Source organism: Sinohyriopsis cumingii, chromosome 2 (assembly GCF_028554795.1).
Source record: "Sinohyriopsis cumingii isolate HCF-2022 chromosome 2, ASM2855479v2, whole genome shotgun sequence".
Lineage (NCBI taxonomy): Eukaryota > Metazoa > Mollusca > Bivalvia > Unionida > Unionidae > Sinohyriopsis > Sinohyriopsis cumingii.
The window spans coordinates 52,110,498-52,136,246 of NC_142962.1; the positions used below are offsets into that span (position 1 = coordinate 52,110,498).

The following is a 25,749-nucleotide window of genomic DNA, read 5'->3' on the forward strand; positions in this document are numbered from 1 at the left end:
TGCAATTCTTCCGCACTTCTGTTTTGTTGATTCAGTCTTTCAAAATCTTGGAATATGACTTAAAGCCCTATCTATGGTACTGAATCAAACATACACATGCATACCATCTTTATTTTGATACAGTCCAGATTTCATCAGATTAATTTTGTTCTTCTTTTCTTAGCCATTCCAGCTGGAATTTGTAATAATTTTCTGTTAAATCTTCTAGATTATGACGCTTGTACACAGAACCAACACTGACTGGTGGCAAATCCGAAAAGCTGATGGCACTGAGGGTTTTATACCAGCTAACTATGTCAAGGAAGTGGAGCCAAAAGTCACACAGAAGGTTGTGCGCCGTCCAAAGATGGTCAAGGAAAAAGTCCTTGTCAAGAAAATTGTGATGAAAAAAGAAGTTGTAAAGAAAAAACCAGACAAGAGCCAGCTTAGAAGAGCGCCATCAAGTGAGTATTTTATTGTGACTGGATCCTGTTTTTTTTCTCCATGTTTTATTTTGTATAGCATAAAATGAAACTCAATTCATGCATTTCTAGAAATGTTGATGTTACTGATTTTGGTTTTTACTTCAAAATTAAACTAGTTATATGTTATGAATAAGTATTAAGAGCATGGTGAACCAAATTTTAGGCAATCTGAAATATTGGGGACATGTTTTATAGCAGAGTTAATGCAGTAAAGTTTGTGCATTATTACAGTAGCCTTAACCATTCACTTTCAGGCAACCTCTAATTTAACAATAATCTTAGTAGTTTACCTTACCCGTATAGTGCCTACACAGATGACTGTGAAACACAGCAGGCTCATACATAATAGGGTACTCATTTTTCTCAGGTAAAAGTTTGCTTTAGATACTGTATAAGCTTAATTATATCAGATGCTTTTTTTGTCATGTAGATGGATATTATTTGTATAAATGCATTTGAATGCGTGTGTCATGTGCCATCTTTTTGAAATGGTTTATATTTCAGTATACAAGTTCTTCATTTGGGAAATGAAGACATATTACGTAGTTGTATTGTATTCATTTCAGATAACAAGGTATTATGTTCTGTTTCATAATACAAATTAATACAATCTATTTTGATGTAATTAAAAATATGCTGGTTAGTAAATAAAGAAAACATTTATCTTTCAGTTCGCTCCAAAGCCAATCTTCATTTTGACAAAGATAATGTGGAATCCAGACAGAGAAACTTAACACTTACTTTCAACAAGCTTCTCAAATTAGCCCAGGTAAGTCTTTTACATACTTTCAAATTAGCCCAGGTAAGTCTTTTACATACTTTCATTTAATTTGTCCCAGGTAAGTCTTTACATACTTTCGTTTAATTAGCCCAGGTAGGTCTTTTACATACTTTCATTTAATTTGTCCCAGGTAAGTCTTTACATACTTTCGTTTAATTAGCCCAGGTAAGTCTTTTACATACTTTCATTTAATTTGTCCCAGGTAAGTCTTTGACATACTTTCATTTTAATTTGTCCCAGGTAAGTCTTTTACATACTTTCGTTTAATTTGTCCCAGATATGTCTTTTACATACTTTCGTTTAATTTGTCCCAGGTACTTCTTTTACATACTTTCATTTAATTAGCCCAGGTAAGTCTTTTACATACTTTCGTTTTAATTTGTCCCAGATATGTCTTTTACATACTTTTGTTTAATTTGTCCCAGGTACGTCTTTTACATACTTTCATTTAATTCGCCCAGGTAAGTCTTTTACATACTTTCGTTTAATTTGTCCCAGGTATGTCTTTTACATACTTTCGTTTAATTTGTCCCAGGTAAGTCTGAGCCATGTAGGTACAGCTCAATAAATCTGAGTAAGCTAGTTTTCATTTTTAGCCCTGATATTGATAGTCCAGATGATCTTGTCAGACATCCAGTGTGGCTACCACAGCAACAGTTTTGTAAATCTCAGTACTCTCTTAAAAAGGTGGTATTATCAGGATGTGATTTTCACCACAAAAACCCAACTTTATGATGTTTCATTCCTAAATGAAAAATGGCATCAATCTGACATTCAGTATGAGCACCATGGCAGCCTTCTTGAAAATCTTATCACTACTCCACCTGAACAGATGGTCATGTGAGCATGCAGATTTTGCTTAAAGATTTCATATTAGATCCATTTTGTTCTAAACACAGCTGGTGTCTAATTAACATTCAGTATTGATGCCATGGCAGTCATCTTGAAAATTTTGTTAAAGCTACTATTCCTAAACAGAAAGTAATATCAACATGGGTTTTCACCTAAAGACTTCTTAATGATGTCTGGTTCATTCTAAATGAAAATGTTGCAGATCTGATATCCAATATGGCACCCAGTGTGGCCATCTTGAAAATCTTGTTATTGCCACTTCTCCTGAATGGATGGACATATTGACACCTGGCAGGGCTCGAATTGAATACTTGCAAAATAGTGCAAGTTAACTGCAGACAATGCAAGGTGAATTTTTAAGTTCTTGCAGGTCTCTGCAAGGGTTAAACTTTTCCAGTGATGGACTAGACAGCATATCCTTTGTAAAACTCCTTAAAAGTATATAAATTTAGAAAAATACATGCGTGTGATTCTGGAATGTAAAATGAAGCACGATTCACTCATATTGGACTAGCCTGTCACTGACCCATTTAACATGAAATAAACTGCTTTGATGGAACATAATGTGTGGTCCTACATGTTCATGTACCAAGTGGTAATACCTAGAGGCACATGAAAATTATTCCATTCTCATCAACAAGTTTAGATGGTACACCATTTCATCCCATCAAGTAAATATCCAACAACTGGAATGTTGCTTCTTCTGCCATGTCTAGTAGTGCATTTATAGTGATTGTAAACATTCACATCAAAAGCTAAGCATATGGTGCTTGAGTTATTCCATCTGACTTGTGACTTGGAAGGACAATTGTTGTTTGAATTGCAGTTTATAAACAATAACCTGCTACTAAATGTTATTGGTTATCAAATTATTGCACAGTGAGACTTAATTTTTCACACACAAGAATTGAAAGATGTAGAGCCAAAATTTAATGAAGTTCTGAAACCGTATTTTCTTCTTTCTATCTAGACTGTCTTCACTCAAAATAAAAATTCATGCAGGAAATGAATCTCAGATGAGTAATGATTTTATTATTGAATTTATGAAATGAGTTGAATAATTTCCAGAGTTTTGTCCATTACTCTAAATGTGCTCCTCGTAGCAAAGGGATTCATGTTTACTGGTACACAGCTTGTCATTTTCAAGCATAAAAGTTTTCTATCAAATGCACTTTGAAAGTTTGAGCATTGTCAATTAAGATGCTTTTTGCACCATTAGTACTGGACAGCTACAGTTCCTTTCAGCTGCCATCATTCTTTGAACAGTTATATCGTTTCCACTTTACATTAGTTAGACATGTGTATTGTCAGTTCCTTCTTCACTTCCATTTGTAATTTATCATGCCATTAGGTAATCATTCAGTCAAAATAGCAGTTTTACTTTACGTTTGGCCTTTGAGCATCTGGGTGTAAATAAAAATTACATCAGCCAACTTCCATGGAGAAATTACAGCAGCACTGTATTTATAGAGTCATACACTATCCATTTTTAAAAAATTCCTTTAAAATCATAAACACATTTTTTTAAAATGCAGAATTGCAAAACAATTTCTTGGTGTAACCTTCTAGGTCAACGTCAATTTTAAAAGTGAGTAGACATCAAAAGTGGTTTTATTTTAAATAGATTTTCTTACACTAGTTTACTATCAATGAAAGATCAAACTACGATATCTGTACTGGAAAATAGTACCAAATTAGTGGCCTATTCCCAGCCTTTACTTGCATATAGTCCCAACAGCATCAAAATTAAATGAGAAATATTCTTAAAAGCTGCACATTTAATTTTCCAAGTTTTATTGTAATAGCAGATGATCTGTTAGTCCTAAACTTTGATCATTTGTGAAATAAAAAGATTTTTTAGTTTTTTCATGATCTTAAAAACGGATTGATGTTTATCTTTCATCTGTGAAGTAAAGGCAAGGAAGGTTTCACTTTTTTGGCTGCATTGTCAGTGTTGTCATTGTTGTAGTTAGTGTAGGTGTTGATGCTTTTGTATTTAGCTAAGTTTCTCTTGAGTGTTGTATGTACAGTCATGGAACTTGCTGGGTATATTCATCATTGAGAGTACTGATCATTATATTTTTAAAAATGGGTCACAGTGACCTTCTTTTTACTCTCCAGTGCCTTTGATGGGTATTTGGAATATATGAGTCAATGGAGCTGGAGAGATGTATCATGAATTCTTTTTTGACATATTTTAGCATATAGGCTCAACTTTACATTTGGTCATTTTGACAGAATTATGGAGGTCACTAGTACAGATTATTCTTTATTAAATTCATGAACATATCTTTCATCAGATGGATTTAGCTTGCATGTGGTAAGCTTCTTATTGCATCAGCTTGATGTATTGTCGACCTTTTGTTGAGTTCTCTTCCCAGCTGCCCCACATTTTCCCCATGGAGTTGCTGGCTTTTAACAGTTATGATTATATTATTGCAGTTAATTTCAGGTCTCAGCCATTAATGTGGAGACTTTCAGTTTTATGTTAAAATCACATACAGTGATTAGGCAGATTTTCCCATAAATAATTCATTAAATGTATTTTGCAGTAAATGAAATCTGCTTGATCAAATTAATCAGTTTGTGGAGAGAGCAAATTGGTTTGGAATTTGTCAATTTCCAGACATCTAATTGTTTCATTAGGGAATTCAGAATTGAGTTGCAAATTACACAGTAATACAAACTGGGACAGAGTTGTGTTTATCTGTTTTGAATATGATGCTCAGATAGATCAACAATTGAATTGGTGTTATTTACTTTCCAAGTTACATCTTTTATATTAATTTATGTAATTTAGTCTTAATGATGTTTTTGCTTCATCCAGATACCCAAGTCTGGGTCTTTTATAAGTACTAATCCAAACACAGGATACCCAGTGAAGTGGGAGATGAATAAAAGACACCGTGAACACAAAATAGAAAAGAACGAACTTAAAACAGAGCATGCAAAAACTCACACACAGTACATGATACCCACATGATGTCTGATCGGGACAGGGTGCTTTCTGCTAATGCAATCGACTCTTCTGAATCTGAACTGATCTCAATATTGCCAAGTTACTTCGGTACAGATGCACACTTGACAATACGCTGAAATGTGTGGGTATGTATGCACCGAATATGCCTCTATGCATGCCTCTCGCCCACATTAGGCACGCATTCAAGACGTATAAATCCATTATTATTGTTATTCCAATTCTGTGTCCTGGGCAATCTCGACTCACGTCTAAACTGAAAACACAAGTCAAATTGATTGCCAGTAAATATTTTTTTTTTTAAGTAGATAGAAAATCATAATTGTTTGTGAAAAATATCACCGTATGATAGCCTACTTTTTATTTTCTGAGCTTGTAAATGACATTTTTCTGCTCGCAAATTGCGAGCTTGTGAGTGGCATTTTTAAGGGTTGTACATATTGAGAATATTTCAATTAAAGAACATTCAAACAGAAACTGAAAATAATTTAAAACTTTGGTGCAACAAACATTTTTCTATAGCAAACAATTTATTTAGACCTGAAAATATTTTGACTGCAAGGGGTTTTCCATAGTAAAATCTGTCTTAAAGAGCACCTGTATTAAGGAGTCACTTGTCTTAAGCAACCATTTTTTGAAGGTACCATAAACAAAATTATTTTAAAAATAAATGTGTATTAAGCAACCACCTGTCATCAGAGGCCATGTTTTCCGCAACTCAGGTGTGGCTGCTTATGAGAGGTTTAATTTATTTTATTTCAGCTTCAAGATTTTACTTTCATTTCCCCAAAAATACCACTATAATTGTTCCTCTTGGGGACTATCAAAATAGATCTATATATGGAGTGTGTAAGAGAATAGTGGACAGCCTGCACAGCAAATCTTTGTTTAGGACTGTCCACTTGCATTATATTTTCTTTGAAAATGACATTTTGGGCTATATATTATTTAACCAAAACAGATTTTAGTAATGAAAGAAATTGCAGGTTAATACCTTTTTGTTTTCTTGCAGACTCGAAGAATCAGTTTGGAAGATGCTGTTAAATTGTTCAAGTTCTACAGGGAATGTGATGAATTTGAAACCTGGATGAAAGAGAAGGTAGGTCACACTCTCCATCTTTAACAGTGTCTGGAAGGCCTGGTCAGTGCTTAAATAACACATTCAGACTGTGCTGTTTTTTCTAGTTGATGATTGAAGTTTACTTTACTGAGAACAAGTTTCCATTCATATTGTGATTACATTCTGTATTTTCCTGGACACAATAATCTAAAATAAAAATAGAGGACAAAGGAAGACAGTGTTAACACATTAACCCCTAATGGCGACTTAACGGGGCAGGAGGTAGTAGCCTACTGCCGAGCTCTGTAGCGTCATGGTCATGCATGGTACACTAAAGTGGGTGGTATTATAGAAAGGTTGACAAATGTAGCTCTACAATGATACCAAATAATCTGGAATATCTAATTGCACCACAAAATACAGATTTTAAAAAACTCAGTTTTTGGACCCAACTTTTTTTTACCCAAAATTTACCCATGGTTGGAATCCGATTTTGTGTCTGGATTTTAGACTTCTTGGTCTCAGATTGAAGGCAAACTGGCATGAACTGCAAACAGACATATGAGCCTTTGCAAAAAGTAGGATCAGATGGGCATTTGGAATAAAGACTGGTCTCCATACGAAAATAATGGCTCCATTTAGCAAAAAAAAAAAAAAGAAGAAAAACTCCAACTTTTACCCTTCTGTTCATGCGCCAGTCAAATAGCCAATGAAAAATGATGTTTCTAACACAACTAGGCAGTATGTTATTGAAAGATGACCAGGGATTTGGTGTTTTCGAGTCTATTTAGAATAGCTTTCAAAAAGTGTTTCCTACCCGATTTTCAGGCAAAAATGACAAAATGCTCCAGGGGTTAATGTGTTAAGAACATTCAGTCAAGAAATGGCCTATTTGATCTGGTCCTAATTCCATGATCACATGATCAGACAGACAGAGAAGGATTATGGGTATTTGATTCAAGGAAGGCACAGTTGCTATTAAGATAGATTAGTGCAAATTCCAATTGCCATATAAGTTTTGTATGTACATGCTTATTTCACGCACCTGACTGTAACATCGACTGGAACATGCCATTGCAAAATGTGCTGTAAGGTTAGGGTCTGCACTGTTCGCATGAAATCAGCATTGACACTAGTCTGCTGGTGCATTATGTAATGGTTGATTAGAGTTGAGAGATTTGTGTTAGAGGGTCCAGGGACTAAAGATAAATCCTCAATTCAAAAATAAACAAGTCTCAGTCCCAATTTAAATATTTAAAAATCATGCAGCATTCCTAGTGAAGTACATGTAATGGTACAGTTCAGCCTAAAGCCTAGAAATAATTGACTGTTACTGAAGTTTTTATTCCCGATTCATTAATTTTGTTTCTTTTGATATTGCCCAGGATCCACTCTCTAGTTATCAAAAACAACCCCATGGGCCCACACTGTCGATCTCAAACTCAAATCATCACAAGGGCAACACGATGACTAGTACATTGGCACAAAGGCCGCATCTCTGAAGAAAAAATGTGCATTATTAATTATTTGAAAAATCTGTGTGTTGTTGCGGGCTGCAGGAAATAACTGCTTGGGGCACATGTGGCCCATGTACCGTGTATTTGAGACCCCTGGTCTACACTGTTTGTTGTGTACACTAAGCCCCATTCCCCGTGATCCAAGAACAATTATTATTATCTACACTTTTTGTAGGATTTCATATACATCATAAAACGGAATTTTTGATTTATGTATTAGACATGTTTCTGAAATCAGATTTAATAATCATATTGACAGTGTTTATGAAGTTTATTTTCCCCAAATAAAATATACATCAGTTGTTGGCATAGCTGAGATGTATGTATGAGGGTTGTTAGCCATTCACAAATACATAATGATATACAAATACACCAGACTTATAATACAACAATTTGCAAAAACAGAGTGTTTGCCATACACAAAGCAATATACAAGTACATAAGATTAATTAGCACAAAGAGATACAGTACAGTAAAACCTGTCTTGAGAGGTCACTGTTATGAGAGACCACCTATCTTGAGAGACTGGGTTCTCCATGTACAGATTTATTGATTATTTAGTGTTATGACTTTTATGAGAGACCATTGTTTTGGCAGAAGGGGTGATCTGTCAGAATTGTTTCCACTGTAACATACAAATACAGAAGAGTAATAAGCCATACACAGACACACAAATAATATACAAATACATAAGAGTAATTAACCATACACAGACAACAATAATATACATAAGAGTAATTAGCCATACACAGACACACAATAATATACAAATACATAAGAGTAATTAACTATACACAGACACACAATAATATACAAATACATAAGAGCAATTAGCCATATACAGACACACAGTGATATGCAAATACAGAACAGTAATAGGCCATACACAGACAAACAATAATATACAAATACATAAGAGTAATTAGCCATACACAGACACACAGTGATATACAAATAAATAAGAGTAATTAGCCATACACAGACACACAGTAATATACAAATACAGAACAGTAATAGGCCATACACAAACACACAATAATATACAAATACATAAGAGTAATTAGCCATACACAGACACACAGTGATATACAAATACATGAGTAATTAGCCATACACAGACACAGTGATATACAAATACAGAACAGTAATAGGCCATACACAGACACAATAATATACAAATACATAAGAGTAATTAGCCATACACAGACACACAGTGATATACAAATAAATAAGAGTAATTAGCCATACACAGACACACAATAATATACAAATACATAAGAGTAATTAGCCATACACAGACACACAGTGATATACAGATACAGAAGAGTAATAGGCCATACACAGACACACAGTGATATGCAAATACAGAACAGTAATAGGCCATACACAGACACACAATAATATACAAATACATAAGAGTAATAGGCCATACACAGACACACAATAATATACAAATACATAAGAGTAATTAACCATACACAGACACACAGTGATATGCAAATACAGAACAGTAATAGGCCATACACAGACACACAATAATATACAAATACATAAGAGTAATAGGCCATACACAGACACACAATAATATACAAATACATAAGAGTAAATTGACCATACACAGACACACAGTAATATACAAATACATGAGTAATTAGCTGTACACAGACACAGTATATAAAAATAGCCATCCTCAAACACAATAATATACAAATACATAAGAGTAATTATCTATACACAGTAATATTTAAATACATGAGAGTAATTAGCCACACACAGTAATATACAAATGCATTATTTTAATTAGCCTTACACAATAATATACAAATGCATAAGAGTAATTAGCCACACATAGTAATATTTAAATACATAAGAGTAATTAGCCAATCACAGTAATATACAAATATAGAATTGTAATTAGCTGTACACAGTGATATACAAATGCATAAGAGTAATTAGCCACACACAGTAATATTTAAATACATGAGGGTAATTAGCCAATCACAGTAATATACAAATACATAAGAGTAATTAGCCACACACAGTAATATTTAAATGCATGAGAGTAATTAGCCAATCATAGTAATATACAAATAGTGGTGAGATGGCAATGATCCGTAACAGTGAGCACTTTAGACCACTAGGCCACTTGGGGCCCCCAATACATAAGAGTAATTAGCCACACACAGTAACATACAAATACATCAGACCTATTAGCCATATACAAACACACAACAATATACAATTGCATGAGAATGCTTATAGTTCTATACAATAAAATATATAAAGTACACTTGTGGGACATAACAAAATGTGTTTTTTATTGACAGGTGTCATTATCTAGATAGAAACTGTCCAGAGCACTCTTAATTTCTCCATACATTAAAATCATGTATTTTAGCTCTGGACAATATCCCATGCATCCAGGTTTAATACACTAAAGGCAAATTACCATAGATTATAATAAGTGAAGCCCAACTGCAAACAATCAACCTCAATATATCATCGCATAATGTGCCAGCATATTAGGGTATGTATTGTTTGTTCAATGGATTACTCCTAACAAGCTGCATAGACTCAGATCTGCATGTGCATAATGTAATGGAAGATCTAGGACAGTGCAAGTTGCAGCTGGACTCAATTTATAAGTGAGTAAATATGGTAATGAACTAAATTAAATTGCCAAATAAATTTAAGCATAACATATAAATGGGTACATAACTAAACTTGTCAGTTTGATAATAGTTACTTTTATTTTATGACAGTGCCATTTTAATACAATTAAAATAGATATATTGTGGATAAAAATAAGGGCCAATTCTGTCCACATGAAACAGATGCCCTTTATGAATAGGACACATATATAAGGATTCTTATTGGGGATTTGTGAAAATGTCATTATGGACAGGTGTCCTTTATATGGTTGTGTATTTAAGGTATGTTTGTATTTGAATTCATTGTTTTTAAATCGCTGGTGCCATACTTGACAGCAGTCATACAATAATAATAATAATAATAATAATAATAATAATAATAATGACTTTAGTTAAAGAAGCTCATTCGGTCAACTGACCAATCTTACATGAGGCCTTCTACAATGACATTTGTACAAATAATATATATAAGATGTATAGAATTTTTACAAGATGAGGTGTCTTCAGACAACATATGCTGTTAAAAATTAGACAATTGATCTACTGCTACAATAAAATATAAAATATGTACAAGACTTGAAGGATGTGTACATACATGATTCATACAAATAGTAGTAGCAAACATGTAAAACATTATAGGTGAGTATCCACAAGGAAACATTCATACCAGAGTTAGTACTCTAGCTGTACTGTTGGTTTAACCGTTATTTGTCATGGTTACCAAGTTCAAATTTTGACATTCATCAGATTTTTTAGTGAGGGTTTATCATTGATTTTTTGAGTGAGGGTTTATCATTGATTTTTATAGTGAGGGTTTATCATAGATTTTTTGAGTGAGGGTTTATCATTGATTTTTTGAGTGAGGGTTTATCATTGATTTCTTGAGTGAGGGTTTATCATTGATTTTTTGTGTGATGGTTTATCGCTGATTTTTTGAGTGAGTGTTTATCATTGATTCTTTTAGTGAGGGTTTATCATTGATTCTTTTAGTGAGGGTTTATCATTGACTTTTTTAGGTCTTGATCAGTTTATTTGTGCTTATTAGATATTTGACCAAACCTGACTAGTAAGGTCTACTGCACTTATGTCTCCACTTTGTTTTATATATTCTGGCTATGTGACTTCAAAATGAGCATAAATTATACATTATAGTTAATTCTAACTGCCTGTAATTCCTCGATCACATTATGGTAGTTGCTGATAGGTACAATTATTTAATAAACTTCCACTAGAACTAAAAATCTGGCTTTTGCTTGTTATGTCTAAAACTTGTGCAAAAAAATAGCTAAATTCAAAACATTTGAAAGCTATTTTGAAAACAACCCCTATAAATATACAGGAGATCACATGTACTGGTGTCTTCATGACATAGTGGTCATTTGTTCTGACCATAGTGGTCATTGATGGTTACAGGTGGGTGACCTCAAATTTTATTTAACAGATCAATTTTTTTAACTATGAATGTTTTGGACAGTTTTTGTTGAAGTTTTAAATCACATAACCAAGTGGTTAAGGTATGTGACTTGTAACTAGAAAGGCAAAGGCAAAGATTTAAATCTCACTAGTGGGTCAGTCCAGATTGACTCACTTCAATGAACTCTGCCATGTTATAACATGAATCATTATAAGATACCTCTGGATATAACATAGTACCACTATGGACCTCATGACCATAGTTGTCCCAATGGTTCTTTGGTTATTTGCTTCTGTCATTTGGACTTATGAGCATATGGCTTGATGTATGCTTCAAATTTGATCTTGGGTCTTCTCAGTTGTTTTTATACATTTTTTAAAATTTAGTGAAACACATCATCTGGTTCTCCAATCCTTGAGTATAGCAACATTTCTTACTTATTTTAACTACTTGTTTGATATTTTGAAATTCATTTAACTTATGTCTGGCAAATATATTAATTTTTTGGAAAAAATATCCAGTAAGTGTCACAGGAATTTTGGGACTAAAGATGCCACTGGGTATCCAGATACTCAGGTACTTGCCCATTGACAATAACCCGGGTATTAACATGAGCAGTTGGGTACCCATTTACCATAAACAAGTTTTCTGTCGGTGCTTCTAGATGCAGCATTCATATTTGTTTTCAGACCACTCCGGTGGTCTAGTGGTTAGAGTGTCCGCCTTGGATGTGGGAGGTCGTGGGTTCGATCCCTGGCCGAGTCATACCAAAGACTTACAAAAATGGTACTAACAGCTGCCTCGCTTGGCGCTCAGCATTAAGAGGTTAGTGTTAGGACTGGTCAGCCTGGTGTCAGGATAATGTGACTGGGAGGGACATCATGCTACATGTCTGCAGCATGATGCCCCCAGTGCTAGACATCACTATAAACTGCCACACTGCAGATATCTTAGTGATATGACTGAAAAATTGTTAAAGCTACATTAAAAATCAAAATCACACACACACAGACACACACACACACACAGACACACACACACACAGACACACACACACACAGACACACACACACACATTTGATTTCAAGTTGACATTCCTTTTGATTGAGCTTCAAACACATATATTTTTTCAGTGCCAGGCAGAGGTCTGCCACTTACAGTAAATGTTTGACCGTAATCCCATAGCTTGTTTTCCCATGTGACAGCTCTTTGATTGAGCTGTTAGGTACAGTGGCAAGTAATAGAAGGTGGACAGTTTATCTTGCTTCTCAACTGACACATGTTCAGTTGCAACCTGGGGTAGATTTAAAAAATTGTATGATCAAAGTGTTACTTACAAAGCTCAAGCTCGGTCTCTAAATAAGCACTAAGTAAGCAGCCGCATATGACAGTCAGGACAAGAAAATGGAATCGGATGATATTTCTAAAGACTGGACCATGTTTTGTAAAGACTGGACCATGTTTTGTAAAGACTGGACCATGTTTTGTAAAGACTAGACCATGTTTTGTAAAGACTGGACCATGTTTTGTAAAGACTGGACCATGTTTTGTAAAGACTGGACCATGTTTTGTAAAGACTGGACCATGTTTAATAAAGACTGGACCATGTTGATTTACTTTATGATGACAGAAGATTTCAGAACTTTATAAAAAAAATGAGGATAAATTCTTGGACATTGTACCCAATGACATTAGGTAGTGATATTTTTAGGATACTGTGAATTTGAAAAAATGTTTAAGTTTGTACACATTTATTACAATTTCTACTTGATTGGTTACCCAGGTAACCAGCTGTTAGGATTGACAGATACCTGTTAGAAGTTTTCTAAAATTTTGACAGCTTTATTTGGGCCAATACAGATGTAGACTAGTGGAAATGCAGATAGGGTATAGATTTGTAGAATTTTGTTTATTTTCCTTTTTTGTTATGGTGTCCTTGACTTCCTAGTTCTAATTTAGATAGATTGTATATCTTAATAATTTTGTATATTTTTCAACTGTCATTTCCAGGAACTGGTTCTAACAAGCAAAGAAAGTCTATCAGACAATATGGAGGCTGTGCGTAAAAAGTTTGAAGTAAGTATGAGTTTGTACCAGCACAGATCAGATATTAATATTTGCATCAGAAGTTCAATACTGATTAATGTACCATAAAGAATTTTTTTTATGCGGTAATATTCTCAACTGCAAATGACAATTGTATTCAACTATAAAATGAATGAAAATATTTAGTTTTCTAATTTCTGTTTATCTTGCCTTGGTGGAAGCTTAATACAGCATTTACTTGGGCATCTGTGTGACTGTATGATTACCTTTCCATCTGTTTTTGGGTCCATCCACATTCTAGATTAAGGTCAGTAATACAAGTTTTTAGATTAAACTCAGTGTTTAAAGTTTTGTACTTTGTTTCTAAAGAAAAAAGTAGACTTGGCAAAATGGAGGTCTTGTATCCTTATATACTAGTATGTAAAAGCCATACTAAGGTCATACTGTAGTATGTAAAAGCCATACTTAGGTCATACTGTAGTATGTAAAGGCCATACTAAGGTCATACTGCAGTATGTAAAAGCCATACTAAGGTCATACTGCAGTATGTAACAGCCATACTAAGGTCATACTGCAGTATGTAAAAGCCATACTAAGGTCAAGCTGTATGTAAAAGCCATACTAAGGTCATACTGTAGTATGTAAAAGCCATACTAAGGTCATACTGTAGTATGTAAAAGCCATACTAACATAAGGATAATCACTTTCAGTTCCAAGCTTCTGAGACATATGATTTATTAAGAGTTGTTTATTTATTTATTTAGTTCAGCATTTGTAATAATGAAATAAAACTATTTGGAACCACCTTCCAATGTCATTGTTCTAGAACTGTTGTTATTGTTAAAGATGAAGAAACACCTCAATTTTAATTTTTGTTTTGTTCACATAGCTTGCAGTGATGTATCTTGATTTTGCACGCAATTCATGCATCAGAATAAAAAACTTGTTAGCATGCTAATTCATTGTAGACAAATGATTGTTTATGTTAATGACTTATTTCCTGGCCATTCTGCATTTGCCAATATCTTTTACACATTTTGGAACTTTTTGGACTTGGATTTTTTTTACCAATGTCTTGTTTGCACAGGTAAGCAAAAGTCACTTGAGTTAGACAACTGAAATTAGATGGGCTTTTTGTTTTATATGTAAATGAGCTGATTCAATTTTCATGCCATCACAGCCAGTATTTTAGTTTTTGTAATGGATTTTTATATATAAAACTAAACCTTGTGGGCAATGTTATGCTAAAACCCCTTGGGGTTGACAAATGAAATTTAATGGGCTTATTTTATTCATATGTAAATGACTAAGTCAAGATCTTATATCCAGTATTGCAATTTTAATAATTTAAAGAGAAACATTTTAAGTCCTAAATTTAAAAAAATAAATAAATAAAAATACTTGCATATAATTACAATCAAGTTGTTGTATTACGTACAGCAGTGCTTCTCAAACTTTCTTTTGTGGACAACTTGAACATTGCTGAGGGTCTCAGTGGACCACTTATTGATCTTTCCTAAAGTTGATTGTACCGTTAGCTAACTGTTGTAAACCTTTCCATGGTCCATTTGAATGGAGCTCAGTGGACCACTTATTGATCTTTCCTAAAGTTGATTGTACCGTTAACTAACTGTTGTAAACCTTCCCATGGTCCATTTGAATGGAGCTCAGTGGACCACTTATTGATCTTTCCTAAAGTTGATTGTACCGTTAACTAACTGTTGTAAACCTTTCCATGGTCCATTTGAATGGAGCTCAGTGGACCACCATTGGTCCGCATACCACAGTTTGAGAACTTCTTATTTACAGTATTAAACTTTCAAGGAAAGATGTTTTTGATTTAAACGAGTCACCCTCTGCAATTATATCATTAGTATTGCTATGAATATTACTAATATAAAACAGACATAAAATGCCATTATTAAACCTAAGATATCAACACAAAATTAATGCAATCATCAGTCGGGGCATTTCTATTTTTGATTTACACGAACCTATCTATCTTGCAATATGAAATTTTTTATGAGGATTTTTTTATAATTGTGGCAAAATTCTTTCAATAAATAGCAACTGCTGACCAGCCTTGCTGCCAACAAAGGACGCCTTGAGGAAATCAATGCATTAGCAGATGATATTATCAAAAAAGGAACTAGTCAAAAAGACAGAGTAATGAAGCGGCGACAGGAAATTAATGACAGGTTTTTATTACGTTGTTTCTATGGGGATGACTTGTATTTAGATATAGTTTATAATCACATGTGTTTAGAGATGACTTGTGTTTAAATTCATAATAACTTGTATTTTGAGACAGTTCATAATAATTTGTATTTAGAGACAATTCATAATGACTTGTATTTAGAGACAATTCATAATAACTTGTATTTTGAGATGATTCATAATAATTTGTATTTTGAGACAATTCATAACGACTTGTATTTAGAGACAATTCATAATAACTTGTATTTTGAGATGATTCATAAGAAATTGTACTTTGAGACAATTCATAATGACTTGTACTCAGAGATAATTCATACTAACTTGTACATTGAGACAATTCATAATGACTAATCGTTGGGTAGGGATGATAGATGTAAACTCTGGATATGGTAATCATTGGGTAGGGATGATGGATGTAAACTCTGGATATGCTAATCATTGGGTAGGAATGATGTAAACTCTGGATATGCTAATCATTGGGTAGGGATGATGTAAACTCTGGATATGCTAATTATTGGGTAGGGATGATAGATGTAAAATCTGGATATACTAATCATTGGGTAAGGATGATGGATGTAAACTCTGGATATGCTAGTCATTGGGTAGGGATGATGTAAACTCTGGATATGCTAATCATTGGATAAGGATGATATACGTAAACTCTGGATATGCTAATCATTGGGTAGGGATGATATACGTAAACTCTGGATCTGCTAATCATTGGATAGGGATGATAGATGTAAACTCTGGATATGCTAATCGTTGGGTAGGGATGATGGATGTAAACTCTGGATATGCTAATTATTGGGTAGGGATGATGTAAACTCTGGATATGCTAATTATTGGGTAGGGATGATGTAAACTCTAGATATGATAATCATTGGGTAGAGATGATGTAAACTCAGGATATGCTAATCATTGGGTAGGGATGATAGATGTAAACTCTGGATATGCTAATCATTGGGTAGGGATGATAGATGTAAACTCTGGATATGCTAATCATTGGGTAGGGATGATAGATGTAAACTCTGGATATGCTAATCATTGGGTAGGGATGATAGATGTAAACTCTGGATATGCTAATCATTGGGTAGGGATGATAGATGTAAACTCTGGATATGCTAATCATTGGGTAGGGATGATGGATGTAAACTCTGGATATGCTAATCATTGGGTAGGGATGACGGATGTAAACTCTAGATATGCTAATCATTGGGTAGGGATGATGGATGTAAACTCTGGATATGCTAATTGCATCCAGAATATAGAGGCGATACAATTTCAAACTATAGCTCCATCTATGGTTTGCCATTGCAAATCTCCACACATTCTATTAAGCTTCCAACAACCCACCCATCCTCCAGAAATGTTTCCACAGGGGTTACATCCCCAAATCCATCATATACACCGTATATGCTTGCTTATAAATTGAGTCCAACTGCAAACTGCACAGACACAGATCTGCCATCACATAATGCATTGGCAGATCTGGGTCTATGCAGTTTGTTTTGAATGATCAGTGGAACAAACAACACAGATCCTGATCTGCTGGCACATTAAGCGATTATTGATTGGGGTCTGTTGTTTTGAAGTTGGACTCAACATATAAGTGAATATATAGGGTATAATGTGGTCTTTGCGAATAGCTTTTTGTAGGTCAGTGGTTCTTTCTGGGGTTTTCCTGGGTTCTTCCTCCACCAGTAATACTGGCTACCATGTATAGCCTATCATGTGCTGAAAAATGGCATTAAACCCTACAACAACAACAACAATAATGCGGTCTTTTGCTACTAATAAATGTTTAAAGTTTGTTAAAAACACATCCACCCATAAATGTGTTGAAGACATTTCCTTGCAAATGCATTGCCATACTATTGAATTTAGTTGAAGATACTTTGAAGATACAAATATGCCAAATGTATGGAATAAAACAATTTTTTGCATGTGATGTCTTATTTCAGATGGGAAAGACTGAACAAGCTGAAGATGGAGAAAGAAAAATCTCTTCAGGGAGCATCTAGGTGAGAATAATATAATCTATCACATACATGGATGTTATTAGGAAAATCCTACCCAAGGGTAATAGTTCATGGACTGAAAAGATGTTTTGCAGAGTTATTGCTCATGGATTTTGACTCTGGTTTCATACAAAGTCTTTATTGTTGACCAGAATTGAGCCATTTATTTTTCTTCACATTTGCAAAAGTAGGTTTTGATGTTGATTTTAGAAAACATTGACTTTTTTTAAAGAATTTGATATGCAAATGAGTAGGAGGAGCATGGTAGGTGATTTGACCAATCCAACAGCAGATATAACCACTCATTATCATTAGCATAGCACCTGATATATAATCAAAGATGTTGCTTTTGACAATTGCCATTATATGAATTGCATACTGAACAAACATATGAAACACATTGATATTAGGATCATTTGACTTTATATAAAATATATAAACCATAATAGTCAACTATGTGACAGTTATCAGACCAACAAGTCTGCAGTGTACCTGAGATTATGTAATGTTCCATTCCTTTGCCAGGCATTAGTATTGGTCTGCATTACATGGATATCTGCATCCTAATTGACACATCATGATTGGTTCATTTTTTTGTAGCATTACCAAGCAGCAGAATCATCTTGATCCCAGTCAGTGTTTGTTTTAACTAAAATTTATCAAAAGGCAGTAGTTAATAATAACCAGACACATTAGTCAAATTGCAGAGCCAATCATATTAGCTGCAAGTGTTTTGTGCTTCAGCAGAGAGCACATGTACATCAGTGTGGGCTGGTACTGTTAGAAACAGTTACAAGCAGCAGCAAAACAGTATGTTTCACATATCCCATAAGGGTTGCACTTTTGGGGTACTTTATTATCAGACTGGTTTTATTATCTTACATTTATATTGCTTTTGTAAGGGAACCAGCAAGTCTAGCAGGAAGTATTGTAAAGGTGCAAAATTAGCAGGAAGTCAGGGATCTGAATAAATCAGATAGGGTTGAGCTACTAATGGTTTTTCAGGTCAGAGTTTATCTCAGTTGCCATGGTGACCGGAAATGTTTAACAGCATATGGATGCAATGTCAGTCCATTGGCTTGCAGGTTAAACACCCACCCATACCCTCATTGCTTTTGCCCTAGTACAACTTGCTGACTGGACCTAGTGCATGTAAGCAGTGTTGAAAATTGTCACCTACCTGGCAGGCAAAAGACATAAATTTCACTGCATACCAAAAACTAAAGAATCTTTTTTCATTACTCATTATTTATTTATGACCCATTGTCCATCAGGTTCGAAAAGTTAATTTTGAACATTGAGTTGAAGTGCCTTGTTTTAGTACATAATAGTATTGGTTTGGGTTGGACAGCTCAAGTCTGCGGTGTCTACCACAGACCACATAGCCTGCCTTATATTTTCATAAGTTAACCACATTTTTTTTCTTCTTCCAGTATTGTGTTGTTCCAGGCAACCTGTGATGAGTTGGCAGAGTGGATTAAGGAGAAGGACAATGTCCTTGGGGCAACAGATGACCTTGGGAAAGATCTGGCTGCAGTTGAGGCACTTCAGCGTAAACACAAGGTTGGTTATCCTGTGAACTCTGTTCATGGTTCATAGTCTTGGGACATGTCTCCTTTGGCTCAAAGCTATGGTTGTCTCCCTTTAACTAGACTTCGTTCAATGGATATTAATTTATACATAGGATGGATTGGGAACAAATTATATCTTTCCTAAGAAAACTAGTACAGAGCCACAGCAAGCAAGGATTGTAGAGGGCAGCATTTGAGTCCTCAAGATAATATTAAATAACATTGGCTCACATTAATTTGAAGTGCACTCAAAACTGAAACTCCGTTTTGAGGTGAAAAACATTTGCCATTCAGTAACTATACTTAAATATTAAAGTTTGGATCATAGAAACTTTAGTATCTTCTTAACTTTGGTTTGACCACTATCATATAGAATTGTACCAGATTTTATTTGTTTGATTACAAGGATTTTGAGCTATCTTTGCTATATTGCATCCAAATGCATCTACTTCAAGTTTTGTGTATTTGTGGTAAATTCCTAATATCTTTTGGGTATACTTTCAGAACCTAGAACGAGAACTTGTCCCAGTAGAGGAAAAGATGAAGCGGATGGAATATCTAGCAGACTCGTATGTACACTTGTCACTTTGTTGCATATATGAAGTTTAAAAATGATTTATTTCATCAGATTTTTGTTTCCATTCTGCTTAATGACTCATATAGCTGATATTTCAGAGTAACACTTTATAGTTCAGTCAAATATTTCATAGCAACACTTTGGTTTCTTTGGCACACTCAGTCAGTCACATATTTGCCTGTAACATTTTAGTCCATTTGGCACAATCAGTCACATATTTCACAGTAACACTATAGTCCCTTTGGCACACTTAGTCAGTCACATATTTCATAGTAACACTCTAGTCCCTTTGGCACACTCAGTCAGTCACATATTTTCCCATAACACTTTAGTCCTTTTGGCACACTCAGTCAGTCACATATATGCATGTAACACTCATCACACATTCAAGTAACACTATAGTCCCTTTGGCACACTCAATCAGTCACATATTTGCCTGTAACACTTTAGTTCATTTGGCACACTCAGTCACATATTTCATAGTAAGACTTTAGTCCATCTGGCACACTCAGTCACAGATTTTCCCATAACACTTTAGTCCATTTGGCACACTCAGTCACATATTTCACAGTAACACTTTAGTGATTTTGGCACACTCACCAACTCAGTCACATAGCAGACTATTTTGTGTTCATTTGCAGACTTTTCACATGCTTTAAAATTTGTGGTCATTGGTTGACTCTTGACATGCTTTACATTTCGTTTTCATTTAATGACTTGACATGCTTTACTTTGTGTATTTATTTGCTGACTCTTGATGTGTTTTACATTGTGTGTTGATTTTCTGATTTTTGATATGCTTTACAGTTTGTGTTCATTTACTAACTTGACATGCTTTACACTGTGTTCATTTGCTGACTGGTGAAGTGCTTTATATTGTGTGTTCATTTGCTGACTTGACATACTTTACATTTTGTGTTCATTTTCTGACTCTTGACATACTTTACATTTTGTATTCATTTTCTGACTCTTGGCATGCTTTACAGTTTAATATGTTCATTTACTGACTCATGACATGCTTTATATTGTGTGTTCATTGGCTGACTTTTGACATGCTTTACAGTTTATGTTAATTTACTGACTCTTGACATGCTTTACAGTTTATGTTCATTTGCTCACTCTTGACATGTTACTTTACATTTTGTGTTGAATTGCAGACTCTTGACATGCTTTACATTTTGTGTTGAATTGCAGACTCTTGACATGCTTTACATTTTGTGTTGAATTGCAAAGTCTGACTCTTGACATGCTTTACATTTTGTGTTGAATTGCAGACTCTTGACATGCTTTATATTTTGTGTTGAATTGCAGACTCTTGACATGCTTTACAGTTTATGTTCATTTGCTCACTCTTGACATGCTTAACATTTTGTTATGAATTGCAGACTCTTGACATGTTTTACAGTTTACATTCATTTGTTGACTCTTGACTTGCTTCACATTTTCAGTGTGAGATCCGCATATCCTGACGAAGCTAACTATGTCAACCAGAGACAGAAAGAACTGGAAAAGATGTGGAAAGATTTGATGGTAAATAGTTTCATTAGAAACATAATTTTATTTTTTATTTTTAGCTTCACTTAAACATTAAATAATTCAAAGTTTCTTATCTCTTTTCCTCATATGATTGATGCCATTTAGAATGATAACTATGTGCTAACATAAACAATACATTGACTTGGACTGCAACTTTTTTTTTTCTCATCCCGATTTATACATAGCGCTCAATGCTTAATCATCAAAGCATGTTTCCTGAATACTTGATATTTTATAGGGATAATCCATGCTCTTTTTAAACATGGACTTGATATCATCCATAATATCATATTCAAATTGTAAGTGTAGAATGGACTTGATATCATCCATAATATCATATTCAAATTGTAACTGTAGAATGGACTTGATATCATCCATAATATCATATTCAAATTGTAAGTGTAGAATGGACTTGATATCAGCCATAATATCATATTCAAATTGTAAGTGTAGAATGGACTTGATATCATCCATAATATCATATTCAAATTGTAAGTGTAGAATGGACTTGATATCAGCCATAATATCATATTCAAATTGTAAGTGTAGAATGGACTTGATATCAGCCATAATATCATATTCAAATTGTAACTGTAGAATGGACTTGATATCATCCATAATATCATATTCAAATTGTAAGTGTAGAATGGACTTGATATCAGCCATAATATCATATTCAAATTGTAACTGAAGAATGGACTTGATATCAGCCATAATATCATATTCAAATTGTAACTGAAGAATGGACTTGATATCAGCCATAATATCATATTCAAATTGTAACTGAAGAATGGACTTGATATCAGCCATAATATCATATTCAAATTGTAACTGAAGAATGGACTTGATATCAGCCATAATATCATATTCAAATTGACGGATTCAGCCAATGTAGGTATGTGAAAAACCTTGCCAGTAGCTTCTTGTAGGTCGGTGTTTCTTCTCTGGTTTTTCACGGGTTCTTCCTCCACCATTAATACTGGCCGCCATGTATAGCCTATCGTGTGCTGAAAAATGGTGTTAAACCCTACAACAACAACAGCATCAACATATTCAAATTGTAACTGAAGAATGGACTTGATATCAGCAATAACATCATATTCAGATTGGAACTTAAGTTTTCATTTGCATAGCTATTGGCATTAAATGCTGTGCAGATTTGCATCACAAGTAGTGTTTTCCACACTCTATCCAAAAAATAACCTATACCACAGTACAAGATTATTGGGTAATGAAAGTCTTCACAAATACTGAATATAGTAAATGAAATCTTTTTATATCTGAATTTGTGTTGTAACAAAATGTTATCACAGGGTTCACCACTAACAATTATTATTATTATTTTTTTATTATTATTATCATTATTATTATCATTATTATTATTATTATTATTATTATTATTATTATTATAGGATAAATCCAATCAGAGGAAGAACAAGCTGGTTGACCAATATGACAAGACATTATTCAATATGGATGCAAAGGAGCTGGTATGAATTCTTTTCACTGATAGTAATGGAAATCAGTCTCTAAGTTATTAGATAACAAGGAATAGAATATTCCATTCATGATTTGATAGTAAATATGGAATAAATACATCAAGAAATGGAAAGAGGAGACTTTCGTCAGAAAATGTATAATTTAAAATATTCTTAATATCAAACAGATTGAAATGTTTGGCACATCATTGTTCCTCAAAATAACCACTGCTTGTACAGAAGTCCTAAATAAGTAATGCCCAAGAAACCATACTCATTTTCTTTGTTCATTTTGAAGTAGCACTGATAATCAGATTTGTACAAGTGATATTCAGATACATATTTTATATATCCAAAATTGCACTGGTCATCTAACCAGCAAGAGTTGACACAAGTATAAACCAGTTTCTGTCAGTGACCTGGCTTGATTCAACTTCCAGTCTGGGCTGGGTTGGGTCACAGTCATGACTTGTATCAACTCTCAGTCTGGGCTGGATTGGGTAACAGTGATGACTTGTATCAACTCTCAGTCTGGGCTGGATTGGGTCACAGGTCACAGTGATGACTTGAATCAACTCGCAGTCTGGGTTGGGTTGGGTCACAGTGATGACTTGTATCAACTGTCAGTTTGGGCTGGGTTGGGTCACAGTGATGACTTGGAGTTATCACATTTTATTTTAACTTGCATCATACAAGTGGCAATTGGATGTCAGGTAGAACTAGGCCATAGATGGCAGCACCTATGTCTTGGTTCAGTCCTAAATATTTCTTTCTTTTTCACTTCATGGATGAACAGCAAATATAATAAATTATTATTACAGTGAAAGAGATGAAAGATAGGTAAAAATAAACTGCAGCAAAGATTTTATAATTTTTTAAAATAATTTCTCTCCCTTTGACAGATTTTCAATACGTAAAGGATATATTATATTTGAAATTTATTGGTAGACTCCTTGCTTAATTGGCCTATGGACAAATGTATTATTTATGTAAGGGAGTAATGTAACATTACTCCAACCACTGGCCTAAGGATAATTACTCTTAAGACTATATATATATATATATATATATATATATATATATATATATATATATATATATATATATATATATATATATATATATATATATATACACACACATATATATATATATATATATATATATATATATATAATTATTGTTTTTATATGAGGATGTTGTAGTTTTATGGGATTAATGCCATTTTTCAGCACATGATAGGCTACACATGGTGGCCAGTAGATTTGGTGGAGAAAGAACCTGGGAAAACCCCTGGAACAACCACCGACCCACAGAAAGCCACTGACAAGCTTTCTAAAATGCCCATGTCGACAAAGGTGAGATGTCAGTGATCTGTAAAGGTGAGCACCTTTGACCACTTGGCCACTTAGAGCCCTGGCAAATGTATTGAGTAGTAGTCCTCCATTAACTGTTCACACTGAATAACTACATAAGGTATCCTGTCACTTTCTGTAGATATCCTGGGCAGCTTCAACAAAAGCCAAGCTGAGCTCTACTGAAATTGCAAAAGATGTTCATACAGCAGAGAGGATGGTCAAAGAGCATGAAGAACTTAAAGATGACATTGAAGCTCATAAGCCAAAGTAAGATTCAATAAAACCAGGCCTGAAGATCATGAAACTCTGAGCTGGAGTTTGTGATCAAGTGTTCACCTTTAGCCAATCAGAAATAAGCTTACAAAACTAACATGGTGTGTGATTGGCTGAAAGATGAAAGAAATGTTGAGGTTTAACCCAATCTCATGAGTTGTATAATTTCAGGTCAGTTTTACTGTATTAACCTTTTTATGACATGCACTTAACTTTGAATAGTATAATGATACTGGTCAGTTATTGTATAATTTGTTGGTAGGTCAGGGTCTGTACTGTTCCTTTTATTTGTAATTCTTCATCAAATCGAGTATAGACCCAGACCTGCTGGAAGATTATATGATGGCATATCTTGGTCTGTTCTGTTAACATTTGGATGCCTGTTTGATATCAATAGGTAAAAAAAGTTGCAAAGTGGTTGATTTGTGATAGTTGTTGTTTCAATTTATAGTTCAAGTTCTGGCTTGTTATTCTCATAACATATAGAATATAAGTTAAAGAAAAATATACTGACATTTGTAACTTTACTTTCAAGACAGGTTCAACTGTAGTATTTACATTAGGAAAGGTTTATATTATATATCCGTACTTGAGAAAGAAAATTGATAAAATCGTTTTTCATTTGAACAATAAATATCTCTTACTGTAAGGTTTGAGAAAGCTTTGACCCTGGGTGAGTCATTCCTGGAACGGAATCCAGATGATAAAGATATTCGAGACAAGATGGTGAAGCTGCACACAGACGAGAGAACTATTGACCAGATGTGGGAAAAACGTCGTAAAGAATTGCAGGATGCCTATGATCTAACAGTAAGTTTTTTTAATGAAGTTTCTTTCATACGCCCATCAATTTTCCAGATTTCTTGGCAGATATGCATACACAGACTCCATACATGTGTTTTGTTTCAAGTTGGAAAACGGAATAAATTTGATACGTCAGACTGTGATGTTACTCGTAC

General features: G+C 34.1%; 1 protein-coding gene across 4 annotated transcripts in view; it reads left to right on the plus strand.

Annotated features, from left to right (window-relative positions):
• LOC149804849 (spectrin beta chain, non-erythrocytic 5-like) overlaps positions 1-25,749 on the plus strand; it is a 338,094-nt gene that overhangs the window by 167,087 nt on the left and 145,258 nt on the right. For all 4 annotated transcript variants that reach the window (XR_016416849.1, XM_089945259.1, XM_089945279.1 and 1 more), the window contains exons 21-32: positions 209-443; positions 1,136-1,233; positions 6,087-6,173; positions 13,727-13,792; positions 15,830-15,960; positions 17,941-18,000; positions 19,431-19,560; positions 20,073-20,137; positions 21,594-21,675; positions 23,094-23,171; positions 24,657-24,784; positions 25,441-25,600. Coding sequence is in view for 3 of the 4 variants with exons in the window: in XM_089945259.1 (XP_089801385.1) it covers positions 209-443; positions 1,136-1,233; positions 6,087-6,173; positions 13,727-13,792; positions 15,830-15,960; positions 17,941-18,000; positions 19,431-19,560; positions 20,073-20,137; positions 21,594-21,675; positions 23,094-23,171; positions 24,657-24,784; positions 25,441-25,600 (1,320 nt within the window). In the remaining variant the exon portion in view is untranslated. The remainder of the gene's footprint in view (positions 1-208; positions 444-1,135; positions 1,234-6,086; positions 6,174-13,726; positions 13,793-15,829; positions 15,961-17,940; positions 18,001-19,430; positions 19,561-20,072; positions 20,138-21,593; positions 21,676-23,093; positions 23,172-24,656; positions 24,785-25,440; positions 25,601-25,749) is intronic.